The sequence below is a fragment of the Eulemur rufifrons genome, chromosome 20, assembly GCF_041146395.1.
Source record: "Eulemur rufifrons isolate Redbay chromosome 20, OSU_ERuf_1, whole genome shotgun sequence".
NCBI classification, from domain to species: Eukaryota; Metazoa; Chordata; class Mammalia; order Primates; family Lemuridae; genus Eulemur; species Eulemur rufifrons.
Window position 1 is genome coordinate 16,072,242 of NC_091002.1, and position 22,033 is coordinate 16,094,274.

General features: G+C 53.4%; 2 protein-coding genes across 3 annotated transcripts in view; one reads left to right on the top strand and one right to left on the bottom strand.

Annotated features, from left to right (window-relative positions):
• The first annotated feature begins 214 nt into the window (after window positions 1-214).
• On the top strand, window positions 215-664 carry GTSF1L (gametocyte specific factor 1 like). The gene is made up of 2 exons (XM_069495426.1): window positions 215-487; window positions 569-664. The coding sequence occupies exons 1-2, from the start codon at window positions 215-217 to the stop codon at window positions 662-664; spliced, it is 369 nt and encodes a 122-aa protein (XP_069351527.1).
• A 2,311-nt stretch (window positions 665-2,975) lies between these two features.
• MYBL2 (MYB proto-oncogene like 2) overlaps window positions 2,976-22,033 on the bottom strand; it is a 28,359-nt gene continuing 9,301 nt past the window's right edge. For both annotated transcript variants that reach the window (XM_069496007.1, XM_069496006.1), the window contains 10 exons: window positions 20,613-20,833; window positions 19,606-19,768; window positions 16,141-16,428; window positions 13,321-13,737; window positions 10,867-11,006; window positions 8,647-8,746; window positions 7,120-7,233; window positions 5,856-5,960; window positions 4,050-4,199; window positions 2,976-3,497 (listed from right to left, as the gene is read on the bottom strand). In XM_069496007.1, coding sequence (XP_069352108.1) covers window positions 3,369-3,497; window positions 4,050-4,199; window positions 5,856-5,960; window positions 7,120-7,233; window positions 8,647-8,746; window positions 10,867-11,006; window positions 13,321-13,737; window positions 16,141-16,428; window positions 19,606-19,768; window positions 20,613-20,833 — 1,827 coding nt within the window. In that variant the 3' untranslated portion in view covers window positions 2,976-3,368. The remainder of the gene's footprint in view (window positions 3,498-4,049; window positions 4,200-5,855; window positions 5,961-7,119; window positions 7,234-8,646; window positions 8,747-10,866; window positions 11,007-13,320; window positions 13,738-16,140; window positions 16,429-19,605; window positions 19,769-20,612; window positions 20,834-22,033) is intronic.

Consider the following 22,033-nt stretch of genomic DNA (forward strand, 5'->3'; position numbering starts at 1 on the left):
TAGCTGCTTCTGACAGATCTTCTTCCCTCTTCTAATCCCCCACTCAGGAGTCCCAGCAAACAGGGACCACAAGATAAGATCTTCACCTACAGAGTCACAAGGGCCAACGCTGGGCAGAGAACAGCTCGACCCTTCTTACAAAAGGGCTTTTCCACAAGGGGCGTCTGGTTTAGCCTCTGGGCGGTGAGACACTCTGCCTCAAGAACAATTTCTCATGGAGCCAGAAGCCTTAGAAATCTGCCCTTACAACCCTCACCACCGAGTCCCACTCAGCAGGCTCCAGTACCACCTGGCCTCGTGCAGGAGAAAGAACCCCAAGCAAGCTAAAAAGATGGCCAGCTGCAAATACAACGCCTGCCACGTGGTCCCCATCAAAGAACTGGAGGAGCACGAGGCTGCCTGTGTCAACAGAAGCTCTGTGGAAGAAGAGGACAACTTGAGCTCTCTGAAAGTTAGTCTTCCAAGTTCAGAGCAGAAGGACGACCCCGTGCAGACCTCCTCCTGGCTTCCCAACCCCGATATCTGGAATGTCGATGGCGCTAATTGCCACCCTGTGTTTGTCCTGAAGACTTTTGTTCCCCAAAAGCTTGTTTGTGAAAGCGACACAAGGGAGTCAGAGAGGGAGGAGACCAGCCCCCAGAAGATCCTCAGACCAGGACAGTAAAGTGCCAGCCAGAGGAAGGACCACTCATCACCTCTCACGCACGAAAGGATCTGCAATGCATCGCAATAAAAGGCATGCAAAGTAAACTACACTAGGGTCCCCCTTTTTTTTTCCACCTAGCAGATTGGTAAATATCAAAGGCTTAAAATATTCTGCTGGCAAAGGTGGGGCAAAACAGCCACTTTCATAACATTGGTGAGAATGTAAGTTGGTACAACCTCCACAGAAGGCAATCTGAAAATAGCTACAAAACTTATCAATGTGAGTAGGCTTTGATGGAGGAATCCCACTTCTGGGACTTCATTTCATACACATATTTAAACATGTGAAAATATATTTACACATGTGGAAAATGAGGTAAGTACAGGCTATTCGTTGCAGTGTTATTTGTAGCAGCAAAAGGTCAGAAATGAGCTGGGTGTCGCACCTGTAGTCCCAGCTACTCTGGAGGCTGAGGCAGGAGGATCACTTGAGTTTGAGACCAGCCTGGGCAGCATAGTGAGATCACAGTCTTTTAAAAAATGTGGGCTGGGCGCAGTGGCTCACGTCTGTAATCCTAGCACTCTGGGAGGCTGAGGCAGGTAGATCGCTCAAGGTCAGGAGTTCGAGACCAGCCTGAGCAAGAGCGAGACCCCGTCTCTACTAAAAATAGAAAGAAATTATATGGACAGCTAAAAATATATATATAGAAAAATTAGCCGGGCATGGTGGCGCATGCCCGTAGTCCCAGCTACTCGGGAGGCTGAGGCAGAAGGATCGCTTGAGCCCAGGAGTTTGAGGTTGCTGTGAGCTAGGCTGATGCCACAGCACTCTAGCCCAGGCAACAGAGCAAGACTCGGTATCCAAAAAAAAAAAAAAAAAAAAAAATGTGGGAGAGGGGTCAGAAATGGGCTAAATATCTGTTAAGAGGACCTGATGAGATTATAGTGCAACCATACAATGAAATAGTATTCTGCCTTCAAAAAAGTGAGGAAGCCGTTTCTGTACTGATAGGGAAAGGCTAAGGCGTATCATTTAACTCGGAGGTCAGCAAACTTCTGTAAAGAGCCAGATAGTAAGTACTTTAGGCTTTGCCAGCCACGAGGTCTCTGCCACTACTCAGTCCTGCCATTGTAACATGAGAGCAGCCACAGATGATATGTAAACAAACGGAAGGTGTTCCCTAGACAGCCTTAGTGTCAGCCCTGGGAGACAAAGGCAACCCAGTCGCCATCCTCACGGCAGGGCCAGGGCCGTTCAACGCTGACAGCCCTGTGGGCGGGTGGCCGTGGCACGCCAGGAGCAGACAGTGACGGAGCCTGGGGAGGTTGGGGAGGGGATAGGTTCCGGGCTGAGAAATAGCAAAGGGCGTGAGGCTGGTATGGTTCATCAATGGAACCTACCAGAGCACCCAGCTCCTCCACGTGGGCTGCAGGAGCCAGGGCAGGAAAAGCAGAACCCTGTCCCCTCCTTAGCTCCAGAGCAGGAGGTGGGGCACAGCCAGGCCAATGAGAGCATGACTGGGTGTGATGGCTGAGGGACCCCACGCGTGAGCTCAGCGGGAGCAGGTGTGTGAGGCCAGACAGACATGAACTCCAGCATCCTCACTCACAGTCCTCGCTGCGTTACAGATGTCTGCATCTCCCTAGGGAGTGAGGCTCTGAAGCCAGGCAGGGCCTGCCCTAGGCCCACTCAACCTCAGCCCCCAGAGACGGCCACGTATCACATCCCATGAATCCCACTGCGGAAAACATCGCTTCCTGACCTCGACCTCCTCGGACTTGGCATCGCCCCCCTCCAACCCCCAGTGACGACTCCTCCCAACTACAGCCAAGTACCAGGGCAGGCAACAGTCCAGGCTGCAACTGCTGCCACAACTTAGGGACTTAGGGCCACTAGGGAAGGTCTGGCCCTCCCCAGCCCTGGCCACTGTGGCTGGAAGGTTTTGCCCAGTACCTGTCACTCCTCCTCCTTCTCATTTACTGTTTGACCTGGGGGCTGGGCTCAGCTTAAGGCAGGGGCTCGTTGGAGACCAGGTAAGCGCCGTCCCATTGACCTCCTCTGCCTGCCCCATCTCCGCCTACCCACCCCCACCCCCACCCCCACCCCATGGTCAACAGTCCTCAGAGCTTTGCAGGTGCCCACTGGGCACAGAGACAAAAACTGCTCCCAGCTCACTAGGGGAGAAGGGTCCACCGCCCCCAGGCCTAGGCTGTGCAGACAAGACTGCACTCAGGATGAGAGCCCAGGTCCCCACATCCCTGAGGACAGTCACCAGGTAACCACGAGCAGTGCCCAGAAGGAAGGTGGAGCCCAGAGCAGCACAAGGAAGGAGGCGATTTTATTCTTTCAAGAAAATGCACCAATAGGGGTTGAGGAAAGGAGCAACCCTGCCGCGTCCCCTGTCCTAAGCAGGGTCTGAGATGAGGCCAGGCCTGACCCGGGCTTGGGAATCACTAACTGGGCTCCCTGTGGCACTGGGGAGGGAACCAGGCAGGCCCAGGAATGGGGCCTGGTTCTGTTAGCACCAGGAACCGCCTGCAGCTGGACTGGGCGGTGGGGCAGGGTGCAGCCTTCCTGCCCGACCTGAGCAGACTGGGAGGGGCTGGCAGCAGAAGGCTCCCTGCAGGCGGGTGGGCACCTGAGCGTGAGTCTCAAATTCACAGACCCCCTCTGCCCCCCAGCCCCTGTAAACATGAGAACGGGCTCGTGACCGCCTGGCCCCTCAGGACAAGATGAGGGTCCGGGACGTGTGGCTGGGCTTCAAGCGGCCCAGGAGCTGCCGGGCTTTCTCCTGCATGAAGAGTTGGTCCCTGGTCCCCCCGCAGGCCACTGTCTTCCAGGCGCTGGTCATCTGGCAGGAGACAAGAGGGTTACCACCCAGGCAGGGACAACGAGCTCCCAGCAAACCCAGGCAATCCTGGCCAGGGAGGGGTCAAGGGCACTTCTAGGAGCCTCCCTCCCTCTAGAAGCCAGCAGCTTTCTGTGCTCTCTACCTTCCTGGGTGCCCGGGGGATGTCACTCCCTAGCTGTGGGCTTCCTCACGGTAAAGCAGGAGGCTGGACAAGGAGACATGGCCATGCCACCAGTGCAGCACCAGCCTCGTGAGAAAGCCACAAAGACGCGAGCAGCCCAGGCCAGCCCCCACCCTCGAGCACAGACATGCACGGAGCAAACCAAATACAGACGTACTGACTTGGTTACAAGCGAGACCCAGGCCGTAAAAGTGGGAATAAGCGGGGTCTCTCCAGTATATGGGGTCAGGGAAGGCTTCCCTGTGGAAGTGGCATTTGGACTGAGATCAGAAGAGTAAGTCCAGCAAACACAGCCAAGGAGGAGTTTCCAGGCAGAGGGAACAGCCTGTGCAAAGGCCCTGAGGTGAGAAGGGCAGTGTGGCAGCACTCACGGGGGCAGGTGTCGGGAAGTGGCTTCGGGGCTTCTGGACCACCACTGCCTTATTGGGCTTGGCCTGCAGGAAGCCCTGGTTGAGCAGGCTGTTGTCCCCTTTGATCCCTGACAGGGTGAGGCTGGAGGAGCTGGATGGGGCAGTTGTCGGCTGAAATCAAAACCAAGTTAAAGAGTTGCCACTTTGCCACAAGCTCTCAGTGGGAAGAAAAAGTGCCCTGCGGCACCACCCCAGTGCCACCCCTCCTGGCTGCTGAGATCTGGAGAGGAAGGCACTCTCTTTACGCCTCAGTTTCCTCTTCCAGATGGGGCGTTTACACAAACCTTACTTTCTCACTTAAAAGATTAAGCAAGGAACTTAATCTTTTGCTAAAGAACTTTTTTAACTTACAAGACCAAAAAAACATTTGTGCAGTGCCCATTTCGGAGCCTGACACCCAGCACAGCACATGCTCAATACTGCTGCTCCTTTCACAGGCAGCCTCAGGCAGAGCCAGGGCTGTTCCTATTTCTCCCGGTGCCGGAAACATCCACAAGCATTAGAAAGAGGCAGCAGCACCCTGCGAACACAGCGGAGTTGCACCAGGCACCTCCTGTACCTTCCAGCCTCTGTTCTGCTTCTCACTTTGCCCTCTAGGCTCCTTTTTTCTTCCTAGAAACAGGGTCTCACTCTGTTGCCTAAGCTGGTGAGCAGTGGCCCGAGCACTGCTCGCTGCAACCTCCAATTCCCAGGCTCAAGAGATCCTCCCGCCTTGGCTTCCTAAATAGCTGGGACTACAGGCATGTGCCGCTTTCATTAATTCTAAAGAATTAATAAAAGTTAATTCTTTTATTTTTTTTGTAGAGGCAGGGTCTTATATTGCCCAGGCTGGTCTCAAACTCCTGGCCTCAAGCAATCCTTCCACCTTGGACTCCCCCAAAGTGCTGGGATCACAGGAGTGCGCCTGGTCTGAGGGCTCCTTTTATGGCCAAATAAATGGGGGCTCAGGGAACCTGAAGGACCCCAGGGAGCAGTGCTGGTGTCGGCACTCAAACCCAGGCCCACCTGACTCCAAATCTATGCTTTTCATCCTTTGCCGTGACATTTTCTCTTTTTGGCAATCTGGCTGGAGGGCACTAAGTCCGCAGCCTGGCAGGGGTCCCTGGCCAGAGTGAGGTTTCTCTGCAGAGACCATGAGGGTAGCAGTCAACTTGCAAGATCTGGTCAGGCAATTCACAACCTCTGGTCACGAACCGCAACCCCCCCATGCCTCTCACGGGCTCCACCCCGGCACCAGGGCAAGCTGGGCTCACCCCACTGTCAGCCGAGAGGGAGCAGTGGGGCGTGGTCTCTGGGGACCCACACTCCGCATAGGCAACGACCCCCTTCCTGAAGTCAGCCTGACTGTGGCGCCTGGCACAGCAAGTGCAGTGGCCTGGGAGCTGGACAGCACCCATCCCAGGCCTGACGTGCCCCCAGCCACCTGCCTGTGACTTGAGGAACATCACTGACCCTCTCTGGCCACCCCCACGAACAGAGTGCAAGGGAGGGCGCTGGATCCCAGACCCATGGTTTCCCGGGGTGTTCTAACCACACAACTCCTGTCAAACGGAACCTTCTGGCAAGACCGAAGCAGAGCTGCTGATGAAGCCAGGGGTGGGTGTCCAGACCCGCCTTCCCTGACAGCCCCTGCCTGCGCAGCCCAGTGTTCCGGAAGCCCAGTCCGAGAATCACTAGACCACTCCCAAAGGCAGAAGGCATTCGAGGAGACTCCATCCTCCCCAGGCAGAGGAGCCCTCTGCAGTCCCGGGGTGGCTGACCCCTTACCAAGGACAGATTCTTGGGCAGCGTGGACATCATCAGCTTCACGTCCTCGTCCACAATGTCAAGAGCCAGAGACTTCCGGACCTTCTTGATGGGGCTCCGCCGCAGCTGGGGATTGGGGAGGGGAGGAAGGAGGTGGTCAGGGTGGGTGTCAGGGACTCCCATGGTCAGTACCTGATGACGACGGTCACAGACGGTCACAAAACCAGGTCCTGCTGCAGTGGAGCCTTCCAGTGAGGCCGGGCTGGTAGAGCTTTGCTGTCGGGCTGTGGGGGGCTGGGAGACTTTGGCCCCATTACAGACCCTGCGCCCAGGGCAGGCCCTGTCCTGCCAAATGCTGCAACAGTGAGCAAGGACACAGCCTGAGCCTCCACCCACAAAGAAACCCACTCTTCACCTCCGAATGGACCAGACACATCCTCCAAGGCCCAGCAGAGAATCATCTAAGCAACACCTAAAACACCCACCACAGACGAGTAACATGGAAACGTACCCCTCTAGAAACACCTGTTACAAGGAATGCCCCAATCCTAACTCTGCACCCCTTCTATAAGCAGGTTGGGGTCTGCTTCAACACCAGGGAGGGGCTCTGAGACTAACAGGCCCCATCCCAGCAGTGGGCCCCAGCAGGAGCTGCCACGGCGCAGAACCACTGTCCCATACCCCGTCCCACACCGAGGAGAGGCCAGGGAGGCCCCTGGAGGTGGAGGCTGGCTGGGGGGCCAGCTTCTGTGCCAGCCTCGGGACCATCCCTTCCCTGCCCTCTGCACCCAGGGGTCCCTACCCATTCCCGTCCCCTGCCTCAGGCCGCCCAGACACCCAGCCGGGTGCTGCCTTGCCTGATGGCCCTGGCTGACCGCCCCATGCTCTGGATTCCCACGGACTCCTCCCTGCCTTCCGTCCACTGCCCCTGATACCCTGTGACCTCAGTCGTCATGTCTGTCTAGCGTGTCTTGCCCACTGAGCTCTGAAGGGGAGACAGTGTCTGAGCCTTAATCGCTTCTCCGTGCACCACACCCAGCCCCACCTCGGAAGGGTCCAGACGCAACGCTGGGTGAGTGAACAGTTCAAAGCGGAGCAAGGGAGGGTCCTAGAGACACCAGACCTTACAATGTCAGTTCCTAGATAACCACTGTGGGGCAGGGGACACGTGCTGACCACCCTCTCCCCAGCCTCCTACCACCTGTCCCTAGAGCACCCCCATGGCTCAGCTCGCCTGCCCCTGCTGCCCAGGCTGGCGGCAGGTCCCCCAGGCCCACGCACTCACCCCCGGCTTCCTCTTCTGCTTCTCGGGCCTCACGTCGTCCTCGATAGCGAGCTCGATGCCGGCCTCGGAGCGCAGCACCTCCTTCAAGTCCTCCTCCAGGTGTGGGGTCTGGGGCTGCAGGCACGGTGGGGATGGTGAGGCACCGCACTCGGGTGCGTGGGTTTGGGACAGCGGCGCACACCCAGTCACACCTGGACTGTCTCGGCAGCAGGCAGGAGGCCTGGCGCCAGGACACTGACCTCGTATGCACCATTCATAACCACGAACCGTCCTGCCCTGGACAAGCCGACCACGACCTCAACTCCCCGAGGGCCTGCGTGGCAGGAAGCAGCCCAGGCGCACAGCAACCCTCACACAGCCCCGTGAGACGGCTGTCGTCCTCCGCAGAGATCGAGAGCCTGGCCACGGTCACACAGCTGTTGAGTCAGAACCCGGACTGGCTCGAAGCCCAGGGCCGCCCACCCACCCCTCTATCCCACACTAGTGAGGATGCTCAAATCCACCCCTTTCTCAGGCCTGGGGGTTCCAAGCGACCTCTCTGGCCTCAAGCAGCGGAGAGCAGGGGAGGGAGCTACTGAATGGAAGACGTAGGGCACAGCGGCACCTCCGAGGTCACATGAAAAGCCCCTGCATACTTTAACTACGGCTGCCAAAGTCATGAGGTTTTCCCTCTCAGACCTGTCTGGAGAGGATGGAGATGTGAATATTTTAGCACAGAGGAGCGGAATCTCCACTCCCGCAGGAAGGGACAGTGCTGACACCTCGCCCGTGCAACACGTCCCTAGAAACCCTGCTTAACACAGCATCGCCCCATCACGGGACCAGGGGAGCCCCAGCCCCAGCCGCTTCAGGCTTCACAGGAAGCTCCCACCACAGACCCTGCTCACGGTCCTGCTCCTCCGCAACCACGCCTCGCTCTCACCTTCGGCTGATTTCTAAATGCCTGTTTCAGAAAGCCCCGGGTGCCAGCTCTTTCTTTTCTCACGGGGGAAACACGATCCCATCAACCCGCACCCCGCTGGGAGACGCTGACCAGGGCCTGGCCAGGCCCCCAGGAGGGGCTTCCTCGTGTTCTGTAGAGACCCAGGAGCCAGACAGGAGGCTTAGGCCTGAGCGCCAACTCGCCACTTTTCCAAACCAGGCGCAGCGCCTGGGAAGTCCTTCTCCATCCCTGAACTACCCGTTTTCTTCCCGGCACTTGTTGTCAGCTGAATGTATTTTAGTTATTTAAGTGTTTCCTGTCCATCTCCACCATCCTGAAGGCCGAGCTTCATAGGACACCACCGTGCCACCAGCACCAGCCAGCGCCTGCCTGGCACACTGAAGACGCTTGGGAAATGTCAGGTGAGGTGACAAGTACCAGCCTTGGTTTCTCCATTTATATAATTAGGAGCTCTGCGTCTTCTCAGGAGGGAAGAATCCAGTGCGGAGTTCTCAGAAGGAAAGGGCCCCGTGAACTGTGCATGGTTGGACGAACCCACGACACCCCACCACGCGGAGACCCGCGGCAGTGACCACGCCACGTACCAGGGGCTTTAGGGGTCCGTACTTCTCCAGGGCGTTCTTGAACGGGGTTGGTGTGTGGGGAGTGTTGTCCATGGAGTACTTCTGATCTGGGGTCACAAACCTGCCAGGGGCCAAAAAAGACACTTAGTGATAGGGTAGGGGACAGACGCGAGACACACTGCTGCCCCGAGCCCACCGTCCCTCCAGCTGGCCTTTGGCCTCCGCACAGGTTGTCCTCCCACAGCACCCGCCCACCCCGCAGGCCTAAGTCAGAAGCCCAGAGGAAGGGCCTCCTCAGAAACAGAGGGAACAAACCTCAGTGAACACCAAGCACAAGAAACAAAGAAAAACACACCGAGGTGCGTTATAATCAAACTGTTTAAAACCAATGATAAAACTGCCAGCCAGAAGACAGAACATCCTTTAAAGCACTGAAAAATTTAAACAAAAAACAACTGTCAACCTAGAACTCAATACCCAGCAAAAGTATCTTTCAAAAATTAAGGCCACTTCAGATACACAAAAGCTGAAAGAACTCACCACCATCAGGTATACAGTACAAAGGTAAAGGGCAACGTTCAGACGGAAGGAACTAGAAGGAAATGTGGGTCTACAGAGGAATGAAGAGCACTGGAAATGCTTCTTGCTGCAGCAGAGTTGGAGGCGGCAGATGAGGGACGAGGGTGAGAAGGGACAAAGGGGAAGCATCAATGCCTTTTGTGGCACCAGCATCTCTGTTTAAGGGCTGAGATGCAAAGTCCAGGATTCCCGTTTGAATAGAGAGTCATTTCTCACAAAACCTATGTTATGCTTCCGATGAACTGTTCAGAAACTGATTTCTCACCAAGGGATTCATTCATTATTTATGAAATTATGTATCATTACAAGGGTGAAAATTCTTGAACTAATTCTTTTTTCTTCCTTATTTTTTTATAAGGGGGGCAAGTGGAAAGGGGGATTCAAATTTTTTGAGACAGAGTCTCACTCTGTCACCCTGGCTAGAGTGCACTGGCATCATCATGGCTCACTGCAGCCTCAAACTCCTGGGCTCAAATGATCCTCCTGCCCCAGCCTCCCAAGTGGCTGGGATTACAGGCACGCACCCATGACATCCAGCTAATTTTTCTATTTTTAGTAGAGACAGGGTCTCAACTTTTGCTCAGGCTGGTCTTGAACTCCTGTGCTCAAGTAATCCTCCCACCTCGGCCTCCCAGAGTGCTAAGATTACAGGCGTGAACCACCGTGCTTGGCCTCCTTTTTTTAAAGAGACAATGTCTTGCTATGTCTCCCAGGCTGGAGTACAGGGGTGCCATCACAGCTCACTGTAATCTTAAACTCCTGGGCCCAAGTGATCCTCCCACCTCAACCTCTCAAGTAGCTGGAACTACAGGCGGGTGCCACCATGTCCAGCTAATTTTTCTTATCTTTTGTAGAGATGGGATCTCGCTATGTTGCCAACGCTGGTCTCGGATCCTCCAGCCTCGGCCTCCCAAAGCGCTGGGATTACAGGCATGAGCCACCATGCCTGGCCCTGAACTGATTCCTGAATCACATAACTTACTCATGAAATAACAGCAATGCTTCTCCTGCAGCAAATGTAGTAAGCAGAGAACAGTTAAGCAACTCTGGAATTTGGAGGCATGGTGACCCAAGGAGGTAAACTTATTGTGAAAGCACTTCCAAGCAAGCAGGCAGGTGAGCAACCTGCACAGGCTTTGGGATGGGAAACGCTATGCTCTGTGAGCTCGGAGGGTGGGGAGGCAGCCCTCACTCCGGACCAGAGTTGGAGAGAGCAGGGCACTTTCTTCCTGCACATAAGGCTACTCAAACACAATGGATTTGGAGAACACATCTTCATTTTACACCAAAGGCTATGTGTCCCCAGCAAAAAATAAATAAATAAATGTATATATATGTATATTTAAAAAAACCACCAATGGATTTGCACTTGAAACTCATAAAAGGGGGAAAGAGATTATGTTTTGGGGGGCAATTTTGACTCTTCCTGAGATTAAAAAAATTATCAAGTTTAAAAATAAATATGAGTAAAAGCAAAAGGTGCGGCCTCAGACTATATTGATAAAAATGACAGAAAGCATGAGGCCCGAAGGGAGGATGCCTTCTGGAAACACAGGCTGCAGTGTTTTTCCAGGGGTACTGCTCCCCACCCCCCACCAGTGGTCCTGGGGCCCTGGGCTGGCCACAGCTGGGGAGGCCCCAGGCGGGCGGCGCAGCACTCACGCCGCGTGTTTCTGGTGCAGGGGCGTCTTGTCCCGGTGCAGGGGCGTGGTCACCACCACCTTCTGGCTGCACACTGGGGTGGACGTCAGCGAGGGGCTCTCCAGCTCCAATGCGTCCTGTTTGTTCCAGAAGTTCAGAAACTGCCAGGGAAGAGAGAAGACACAAGACCAAATGACCTGCATGTGGATTCCTGAGGGGGCAGCGGAGAGACCCCTGAGCCCCTCCCTGCAACATGTTTGCTCTCCGACACGGAAGTCCCCTCCTAACCTGTCTGGTACCAGAGAACAAGGACCAGGACAGAGCGACAGGAGCCCACCAAGCGGGTTCCTGGAGACCCCGGGCTCACCACTGCCCCTAATCCCAGCTCCCGCCATCTCTACCTGCTGCCGAGGGGACACCGGCGGCAAACAAAGCCGACTGGGGGAGAGCGGCTCCTTTTCAGAAGAAATAAAACTGCCCTTAACACGCCGACTGCCACGTGGCTTGGTGAAAACTCAGGCTAGTCTTGACCCCGGGAACTCGCGAAGCAAAACCCTGCAGTTGGTCTGTGAAAATCTTACTTGTTGATGTTCTTACTGTTACAATTAACAGTGATGATTTAATTCTGAAAATGTGGATTGCGTTGCATATAACTCACACAAAGAAAATAAAAAATAAATTAGAAAGGATCGTTTTGTTTTAATAAAACACCATGGCCCCAAGGAAAGACCTTTTCTTTCTAGCGTGGCAGTCAATGTGTTAACCGACCTGTGAAGGCACAGGGCGTGGCGATGGTGGTGAGGTTACCATTTAGAGAGTCCCTTCTGGTGCCAGTGCTAAGCACCTCACACAGATAATTTCACCTGGTTCCACAAATCCTGAGACACAGGCACTATTACTATCCCCCTTTTACAGATAAGAAAACCGAGGCTTAGAGAGGTTTAGATTCTTGCATTGAGTACTAGAGGTGAGACTCAAATCCAGACCTGAGCCAATGGCCATGCTCTAAAAGCACCACCTTCTCCTCCCTCTCTGCCGCCCTGTACGAGGTCTCTGGAGCAGGGCGACCAGCACACCCCACCATCCTGGGCTGCCATTTGGGCAGTTCAGATCTCCGCTGTCTTCCTTCCAGCCAGTGGTCCTCACGTGGGATGTGGTACGGGCTGAACTGTACCCCCCCTAAATTTACATATTGAAGTCCTAGCCCTCGGGGCACCTCAGAATGGGACTGTATTTGGAGCTAGGGCCCTTAAAGATGTAATTAACTTGAAATGAAGTCATTAGGGCAGGCCCTAATCCAAAAACTGGTATTCTTAGAAGAAGATACAAAATAAGAGGTTTTAAAAGAGAAGATGAGAGATTAAGATACAGACACACAACGGAGGATCATATGAAGACAGGGAGGAGACGGCCGTCTATAAATCAAGGCGAGAGACTTCAGGGGGCACCAAGGCTGCTAAATTTCTGTTGTCTAAGCCACCCAGTCTATGGTACTGCTATGGCAGCCCACACAAACCGATACAGGGCCTCTCTCGGAAACACCACTGGCCACCCCAACCAGTAGGCTGAGCCTAGATCCCTCCCCAGCAGGGGATGGGTCAGCCTGCAACATGCCACCTCGGCCTCACTGTCTCCCACAGCCTTGCAGGAGCAGACCCAGGGAGATCCACAGCCCTCCAACGCCCCTGCCCCACCACTCCTGGCTCTGGCCTTCACCTCCACCCTGCCCTTCCCTGTGTCTGGGCCTTGGCTGGAGGTGATTGGGGAGACCCAGCTTGGACCCCACTCCCCAGGAAGGCTGAGCACCTCCCCAACCTCTAGGAAAGACCCTGGCACCCCTCCCAGCTCTCCCGATGGATGTTCTGTGTATATTACAAACAGAACCCTGGGGGCAGTACCCAGAACATGGTAGAGAGTTTCGCAATTGCTGTCACCACAGCCCCTCCCCAACTGCACTCTGGTTAACTCATTACAAGCCTGTCCCCAGCAATGGTTGGCCTGTGTCGTCTTCACCTCTGCTCCCTCACGCTGGCAAATCTGTTATGAACAGATTTAGGTTCAACAAATGGATTCCTTTGGAAAACATGACCCAATTCTCTTTCTCCTCTTCATTGCCCAGTTAGCATCTACTATTTCCTCAGCTTGAGCAATTTCTCCTCCTCCTGGAAGTCTTCCTGGATCTTTCCAGACTAGACACAGGGTAGCACCATGAGCCTTCTCCTTCATATCACTTGTCACATTTGGGTTGGGGTCTTTTTAAATTTACTAACTGGTGCTCCTACCAGAGCATAAGCTCTGTGAGGGCAGGGCCAGGTCTGTTTTTACCCACCTTTGTTTGCCCAATGCCGAGCACAAGGCCAGACACAAAGCAGGTGCTCAGTGAACACGGGCTGGCTGGTATGTGCCAGGCCCCGTGCTGGGCACTGGGTGTCCGTAAACTGAACCCGATAAGCAGCTGGAGTGGGGTCCACGTACCTGGGAGGGTGAGAAGGGAAGTGCCTTGACGGGTGTGCTCTTGGGGGTGAGGCTGTTGCAGGAGTCCAGGAAGGACAGGCTGGCGCTATTCTCTGTGACTGGGGACAGAGCCACACGCCTCTTCTTCTGCCTCTTAAGCACAGAGGGCGGTGTGCCCATGCCTGAGCCCCCGACTTCAGTGTTGGGAGAGATAGGGATCAGCTCGCCGCGGCTGCTCCGGCTCAGGTCCGAGATGGTGTGGCCGTCCAGGCGGTACTCGGTCACATTGGGCACCAGAGCAGCAGGCTGGCGGGACAGCAGGGCCTGCTGCTGCTGCTGTGATGCTTGGGGCTGCACCGGGCTGTTGCTGATACTGCCTTCTGCAGATGGATCTTCGGGGAGGTCAAATTTACTCAGGTCACACCAAGCATCAGGGTCCTGCCCAGAGAGGAAGGTTCGGTAGAATTGCAATTACTCTGCTTTTAATACAACAGGACTCCGTTACTAAAGGGAACTACACAGTATCCAGTATAATTCTGCAGCCCAGGACTGATCAGTAACATTGTGTGCATTTCCTCAGAGAGTTTCCTATGTCTCTATATTTCTATAGATCAAAACACAGAGCCGTAGACAAGATGCCCACCCATCACTGGTGCCTCCTTGGGGCACTTCAACAACCCTGCTAGTGGGCCCAAGGGCGTGTCATCTGCTCCAAGTCAGATGACCAAGCTTCTAAGAACAAACCTGGGAATCACCCCAGGTCTTGTCTCCTTTACCCAGTAAATTACAATCCGAGTGAGAAGGCTTCTGGAGACAGAATGTTCCACCTTCATCCCTGGAGGTCTGGCCCTGAGCAGACCCAGACACTAGTGGAAATTTCTTTTTTTTTCGGGAACAAAGTCTTGCTCTGTCACCCAGGCTAGAGTGCCATGAAGTCAGCCTAGCTCACAGCAACCTCAAACTCCTGGGCTCAAGGGATCCTCCTGACTCAGCCTCCCAAGTAGCTGGGACTACAGATGCACATGCCACAACGCCCGGCTAATTTTTCTATTTTTAGTAGAGACAGGGTCTCGCTCTTGCTCAGGCTGGTCTCAAACTTCTGAGCTCAAGCGATCCTCCCCCACCTCAGCCTCCCACAGTGCTAGGATTATAGGCGTGAGCCACCGTGCCCAGCCACTAGTAGAAATTTCTGGCCCCTGAGAGTTACAGGAGCCTGGGGCAGTGCACTCCCAAGGGTGGAAGCCAGCTCGGTGCAGGGCTGACCTCAGGCCCATACCCCAGGGAAGCCCTAGGACTGACAGCGTCTGACAGACCAGAAGCACATCCCACAGGATTTGCCTCGAGCAGATGCCACAGGTCCCCCAACTGGCGCTGACGGTCATCGTGGAAAGAGCCTGAGCTCTGGGCTGGACAGCAGGGTCTGACTCCTGGCCCTGGCGGTCACCAGGTGTGTGACACTGGACAAGTCTCCTAACCTCTCTGAGCGGGGGATGCCCTCACCGGTGATGAGCCCACCATCCACGTCATGGCGTTGTTAAAGGACTAAGAGCACATATGTTAGGTACAAGTAACGGGCCCGGTACATCACAGGCACTCAGATGCTACATACTGTAATTACTAATCAGGCATTGGGCCTGGCATACAGTGGGTGCTCAATAAAAGTGAGCTGTGCCTGTCAAGTGCAAGAAAACACAACATTCTGAGGATGGAGGGAGGTCATGCTGTGACATGCCAACAGAGCCAGGCACAGAGGAGCCAATTCTCATCTCAACACCCCCTTAAGGCCCAGAGGAGCAGCCTCAGAGCCACCTGCCAGAAACTGATGAGCGTGCCAGAGCCAAGCGACTCGGAAATTCCCCGGAGGTGGGATTGCCACAGACAGATCCTGCAGATGGGTTTAGTCCCAGCTGCCAGGGCCAAGAGGTGAGACCAATCAGAGAGGGTCTGAGCAGATGGGTCCCCAGGGATGGCACCATCTGATTCCCCCCATCAGGTAGGAGTGGAAGTGCAGCACAACAGTTGAGACCACCAAGCTTACTCACTGTGCAACCGTGGGTACACTACTTGACCTCTCTGAGCCTCAGTCTCAACCACAAAACAGAGAAAGGACACATCTCACAGGATACCGCGTGGACTGTATGTTAAGTTCAGAGCCTAGCATTTAGGTGTTCAGAGGGAGGGGACAGCTACACGGGAAGGCGAGTGTAGGCACCTCACACTGGGCTCCCCAGCCCTGGGTATCAGCCTCTTGCCTTTCACCTCCTGAAACCTGCTCCACGCCGCAGGCCTGGCTGACACAGCTAGGAGCTGGGGTGTCACACCAACAGACACAGCCCCCACCAGGGAGCTCTCTGCAAAGGGGCACAACCCACAGCCAGCGAGGTCACCACAGTGTGGCTTCGGGGGCTGCTCCACCCTGAGAAAACAGAACCCACTCGCTGCTACAGACGCAGCCCAGCCTGGCACTTACTGGGCTCCTCTCCTGGGAGACCCAACTATGTGTGGTGCCACAAACACCACGCTATTCTCTGCCAGTCACGCTTGAGGACTCAGCGCAGTGCCACCTCCTCCGGGCAGCCTTCCTGCCCCACCTCGTGCTGCACATCTGGGTCAGGTGCCACCACGCACCTTGCACCCTGCTGCTCACTGGGAGATCCCCAGGGCAGGGACCACATGGTGACTACCTTGGTGTCCCCAGGCGCTGGCTCAGGGTGGAGCACTTGGCATCAAGTCCATAATCCTTACTGGGATTGTAGAGTGAGAAGGATGCAAGCCCCTAAGAGAAGCACTCCCAGCTGGGGGGCGCTCTGTGCCCACTGTGAAGTGCTGTGACCAACGTACCGACTCAATCAAGTCCAGGGCTTCAGAGAGGCTGGACCCCACCGCAGGGATGAGGAGGTTTGCTGCCTCCACCACCCACTTGTAGGGCAGGCTCGTTTCCGGCGAGGAGCCCTCCTGGTCCTCATGCCTGGGGAAGTCCTCCAAGGGCTCTGGCGTTTGCACTCTGTCCAGCTCTGTAGGCACAGGCTCCCGCTCCTGAGAAGTGGCGGCTGCTGCGGCCTCCTCCTCACTGCTTTCCTCCTCCTTCATGGCAGGGGCTGCTGGGAGCCAGGTGGTTGCAAGTCTTCCCTGTTGGATATAAGGGCCCCATTTGGATTTTTTTTTGTTATGAGATACAGATTATGCAATCATTTCCAGCTCAAAACACACAAATTGAATCTAATAAGGAAACTCAGCTGAGCCCACAATGAGAAACATTCTATAACATAGCTAGCCAGACCGTACACTTCAAATACATCAATATCATGAGAAAGAGACAGTACAATTAAATGCAATGTCTGGTCCTGGACTGGATCATGGACAGGAAAAAGCCCAACACAGGCTGTAGATTAGATAAAATTCCCGAACCAAGGTTAAATGCCCTGAATTGGCTATAACTGTACTGTGATTATGTAAGTGAATGGCCTTATTCTAAGGGAATCCGTGCAGAATCATCGAGGGGTAAAGAGGCATGACATACGTCACCGACTCTCAGATGGCTCAGATGACAAAAGTGATATTTACAGAAAGATAAAGCAACTCTGGCAAAATGTTAAAAACTAACAAATCCAGACCAAGGGATATGGGAGTTCTTTGTACTACTCTTGCAACACTTCTCAATGCTTAATATTCTAAAATGAAAGTTTGAAAAAATGCAAGTATACTAACCTTGTGATGGGGGAAAAAGAAAAAAGAAATAGAGGAAAATCCTTTGCAGCAATAGCTCTCCTGGCAGAACCCTGGAAACAAGCTTGGCACGTTAACCTGACAGGCCGCCTTGAAAATAGTACGTCAGGAACTTGAGACCAGTCTGGGCAACATAGCGAGACCCCGTTTCTACAAAAAATTTTAAAAATTAGCCAGGTGTGGTGGTGCGTGCCTGTTGTCCCAGCTATTTGGGAGGCTGAGGCAGGAGGATCGCTTGAGCCCAGGAGTTTGAGGTTGCTGTGAGCCACTGCACTCCAGCCTGAGCAACAGAATGAGACTCAGTCTCTAAATAAATAAATAAAAATTTTAAGGAAAAAAAAAGAAAACAGCACATGTGATTAACAGAGGCCACATGGAAAGCAAGGAGCAAAATCCTCCATTAACAGGAGTACAATGGGGCCGGGGAGATGGCACAGACTCCAGATTCTGATGGAGCTTTGCCATTTACTAGCTGACCTCAGGCAAAAATCAAGAAATAGGCCAGACATAGTGGCTCACGCCTATAATCCTAGCACTCTGGGAGGCCGAGGCGGGCAGATTGTTGGAGCTCAGGAGTTCGAGACCAGCCTGAGCAAGAGCGAGACCCCCATCTCTACTAAAAAAAAAAAAAATAGAAAGAAATTATATGGACAGCTAAAAATATATATATATATAAAATTAGCCGGAAATGGTGGCACATGCCTGTAATCCCTGCTACTTGGGAGGCTGAGGCAGGAGGATCGTCTGAGCCCAGGAGTTTGAGGTTGCTGTGAGCTAGGCTGATGCCACGGCACTCTAGCCCGGGCAACAGAGTGAGACTCTGTCTCAAAAGAAAAAAAAAGAAAGAAAGAAAAAGAAATAGAGGCAAAAACATTATATAACCCCCTAGCAGAGCACTGTGGAAGAACTGAAGGTATGAACAATTTATTTTTAGCCAGTAAGAAAAGGGAAAAGGGGGTGGGCATGGTAGCTCATGCCTCTAGCTAGGTTCCAGAACTTTGGGAGGCCAAAGTGAGAGGATTACTTGAGCCCAGGGTTTAGAGGCTGCACTGAACTATGATCAAGCTACTGCACTCCAGCCTGGGCAACATGGCAAGACCCTGTCTCTAAAGGGGGGCAGGGAAGAGGGAAAAGGGAGCATTAAATGGGCACACCCAAAGCTCTGACTTAAGTGTTATAAAAGAGATCCATGTAACAAAAATACCTATACCCCCTCAATTAATATTTTGAAACTAAAAATAAAGAGAACATTTAAAAAGTATTAAATTATTAAATAGTTCATGATTACAGACAAGATTGGAAAACAGCATAGAGCTGTGGTCCCCAACCCCTGGGCCACGGCCTGGTACCAGTCCATGGCCTGTTAGGAAACGGGCTGTGCATTCACCTGAGCTCCACACCAGGTCCCCTGCCACGCCACACCACCCCCCCTTCCACCCCGGACCATGGAAAAATTGTCTTCCATGAAACTGATCCCTGGTGCCAAAAATGTTGGGGACCACTGGCACAGAGAACTACTATGTACCCAGCATCATCAATTCTTAATATTCCGTCACATTTGCTTCAAATCTCTATTTTTAACAAATAATCTTCAGAGATATAGTTAAAAAATACAAAAGTTTCCTCTGGGATATGAGATGAGGATGTTAACATGTGCATATGCTGGTTTTTTTTAAGAACTGCAAATGTAATACTGTATGATTTCATTTATGAATTTCTGGAAAAGACAAAATTATAGACAGAGAACAGATAAGGGTGCCAAGAGCTGAGGGCAGGAAAAAGGCTGATGAAAAGGAACACACTTGACTGTGGTGGTGGCTACATCACCGTATGCTTTTGTCATAACTCAGAACTGTACACTAAACACAGTACGTAAATTATACCTCAATATATCTGATTTTTTTAAAAACTGAAAACATGCTTTCAGCATAAAAGATTGGAAAGAGCAATAGACAAGAAAGAAGCCGCTGGCCAGGCGTGGTGGCTCACGCCTGTAATCCTAGCACTCTGAGAGGCCGAGGCAGGAGGATCGCTTGAGCTCAGGAGCTTGAGACCAGCCTGAGCAAGAGCAAGACCCCATCTCTACTAAAAATGGAAAAATTAGCCAGGCATCGTGGTGTGCACCTGTAGTCCCAGCTACTCGGGAGGCTGAGGCAGGAGGATCACTTGAGCCCAAGAGTTTAAGGTTGCTGTAAGCTAGGCTGATGCCACAGTACCCTAGCCCAGGCGACAGAGTGAGACACTCTGTCTCACAAAAAAAAAAAAAAAAAAAAAAAAAAAAAAGAAGCAAGTTGCTGATGAGGCCAGGAGGAGGCTGAGAACCTCCTAAATTAATTCTCAATTTTATGTATCAGCTTGCTCTGTCGCCCTTCACCTGTGGGCAGACAAGTGCCAGTTACATGCAGAAACATGTCATCAGGAAAGGCCCCGGAAACACGCAACCTACTTTTAGACTCTGGCAGAAACTAACCAACAGCTGTCAATGAGGTGTTCAAGGAGATGATGCTGGATCAACGTGAAATCAAACAGACCGAGCTAAGTCGAGCCCAGAGGCTGAGCTGCCTTGGGCAGCCGTCTCACCTGGCCTTCCACAGGTTGGGCACTCTGGTGGCCGTCCTTGTCCTCGACCTCCAGCAGCAAGTACACAGGGGGCTTGAAGTCTTTGGACTCGCTCAGGAAGCCTCCCGTGTCCACCTTCCTTTTGATGGTAGAGTTCCAGTGATTCTTCACAGCATTGTCCGTTCTGCACAGGGAATGGGGGGACATTTGAACCCCAGCTCTGTGCCACTGGCACATCACCAACCTCCCTGACCCGAGTTCCTGTTTCTGTAAATAAGGCTCCACCGGATTAACTCTAAGGTCTCTTTCAGCTCTAAGATGAAGTCTCACATGTCTCTGGCGCTTAACGATGGACAGAGCATTTACACACAGCTCTGTGAAATAAGCAAATGTATCATTCAGGCTATGGCAAAAATTATAAAACCGAGGATACTTGTCTGAAACTCTCCTGTAGCAGAAGACCAATATAGGAGATTGTACGTCACTTATAAAGACAGAGGTGAATACCAGAAGGACTCAGAAATGATGAGTCTGTTTAGTGGAGTGACTTACAGAGTGGAGACAAGGACTGATGTTTTTCATTACAATTCTTTTAAGTACATCATAGCACTATTTGATTTGTTTTCTTCTTAGCACTATTTGATTTTTTTTCTTCTCAAAGGAAGCCCATCTCCCCATACCCCCAGCCCATTTTATATCAACTGAAGAAACTGAGGCCCAGCAGAGAAAGGGGCTGACCAAGGAAAAGATATGGCAAGTTAGGAGAGGGTGAGAGCCAGGGTCCAGGGCCCCCAATTTCTGGCTGAGGCCTCCCTTTCCACCTCCTCTTTTCAAGCTGATGAGGTCAGGGCTTTCCTGGGGGAACCACCCCTCCTCGTGACTACACGCCTCCAGGAGCCCTGGAGCCGAGGCTGGGGGTTAAAGAAAAGAGCACAGTACCCCCCAGGAACCCGCCTCCAGCACAGGCATGGGCCTCACCTTCCAGGATCCTCTCCCTGCCCACCCCAGGCCCCCAGAAGGCAGCTTACCTCCCCGGCAGCATCTTGGCGATCTCAGCCCAGCGGTTGCCCAGCACCTTGTGGGCCTCGCAGATGATGCGGTCCTCCTCCTCCGTCCAGCAGGACTTCTTCACCTCGGGGTTGAGGTGGTTGTGCCAGCGCTCGCGGCACTGCTTCCCCAGCCGGCCCTTCAGGTGCTTGGCGATCAGCGTCCACTGCTTCGTGCCGTACTTCTTGACTAGCTCAATCACCTTGGAGAACAGCCTCTGTGAAGCCTGCGGGGCCTCCCCGCGCCCCCACATCCATGAGCCTCACCATGGCCCTGAGAGGTGTCACCTGCCACGCACCACCTGGCCACACGGGAGCCACTGAGGTGGTTGTTAGGAGGCCACTCGGGAGGACTCTGCGCAGTCCACAGGCACCTGCCTGAGGTCCTTACCACGTCCCTGTCACTCACTGCCTCAAATAAGTCAAGGCCAAGAGTGCTGGAGACTTTCTCTAGAGCAGAACTCAAGCAAAGAAAAAAGAGCCGGGGTCCTGCCTCCCTCCTCAGGGCTCAACCCAGTCAACTCACTCCAGAGAAAAGGGCAGAGGGACGAGGACCTGCCCACGGGGGCATCCAAGGCTCACTCCCCACTGCCAGGCCACGTGAACGAGGGGGGCGTGACGTCCTCCCCCAGGCTGCCATGAGCCTCTCCAGCACCCCTGTGGGAATCAGGAGGGCACAGCCCAGAGCCTTGGGTGCCACGCTTGAGGGGCTAAGCCAGCTGGAGTCCCTACCTCAGCTGGCCCCTCACTCAGGACACAAAACACAACATATGTGGCCTCCCAGGCCAGGCCAAGCCCCCCCCTTTTACAACACACACACATTCTCATGCACGCACAGGCCACAGTCAAAGGGGAAGAGTGGACATTTCAGGGCAAGAAGATTTGGGGGCAAGTAGAAATATTCCACTTCATTTCCGTGTGGTTGAAATTTTTACAGCAACCAAGTATCACTTTGATTTTTTTTTAAAAAACAGAATTTTAAAACTAATTTTAGGCCGGGCGTGGTGGCTCAAGCCTGTAATCCTAGCACTCTGGGAGGCCGAGGTGGGCGGATCGTTTGAGCTCAGGAGTTCGAGACCAGCCTGAGCAAGAGCGAGACCCCATCTCTACCAAAAATAGAAAGAAATTATATGGACAGCTAAAAATATATATAGAAAAAATTAGCCGGGCATGGTGGCGCATGCCTGTAGTCCCAGCTACTCGGGAGGCTGAGACAGGAGGATCGCTTGATCTCAGGAGTTTGAGGTTGCTGTGAGCTAGACTGACGCCACGGCACTCACTCTAGCCTGGGCAACAGAGTGAGACTCTGTCTCAAAAAAAAGAAAAACTAATTTTAAAACACCTGGTTCCCTTCATCTCCCTCTTTCCCCAAGCCATGCCTGCTTGGGGTGGGATGGCGTCCT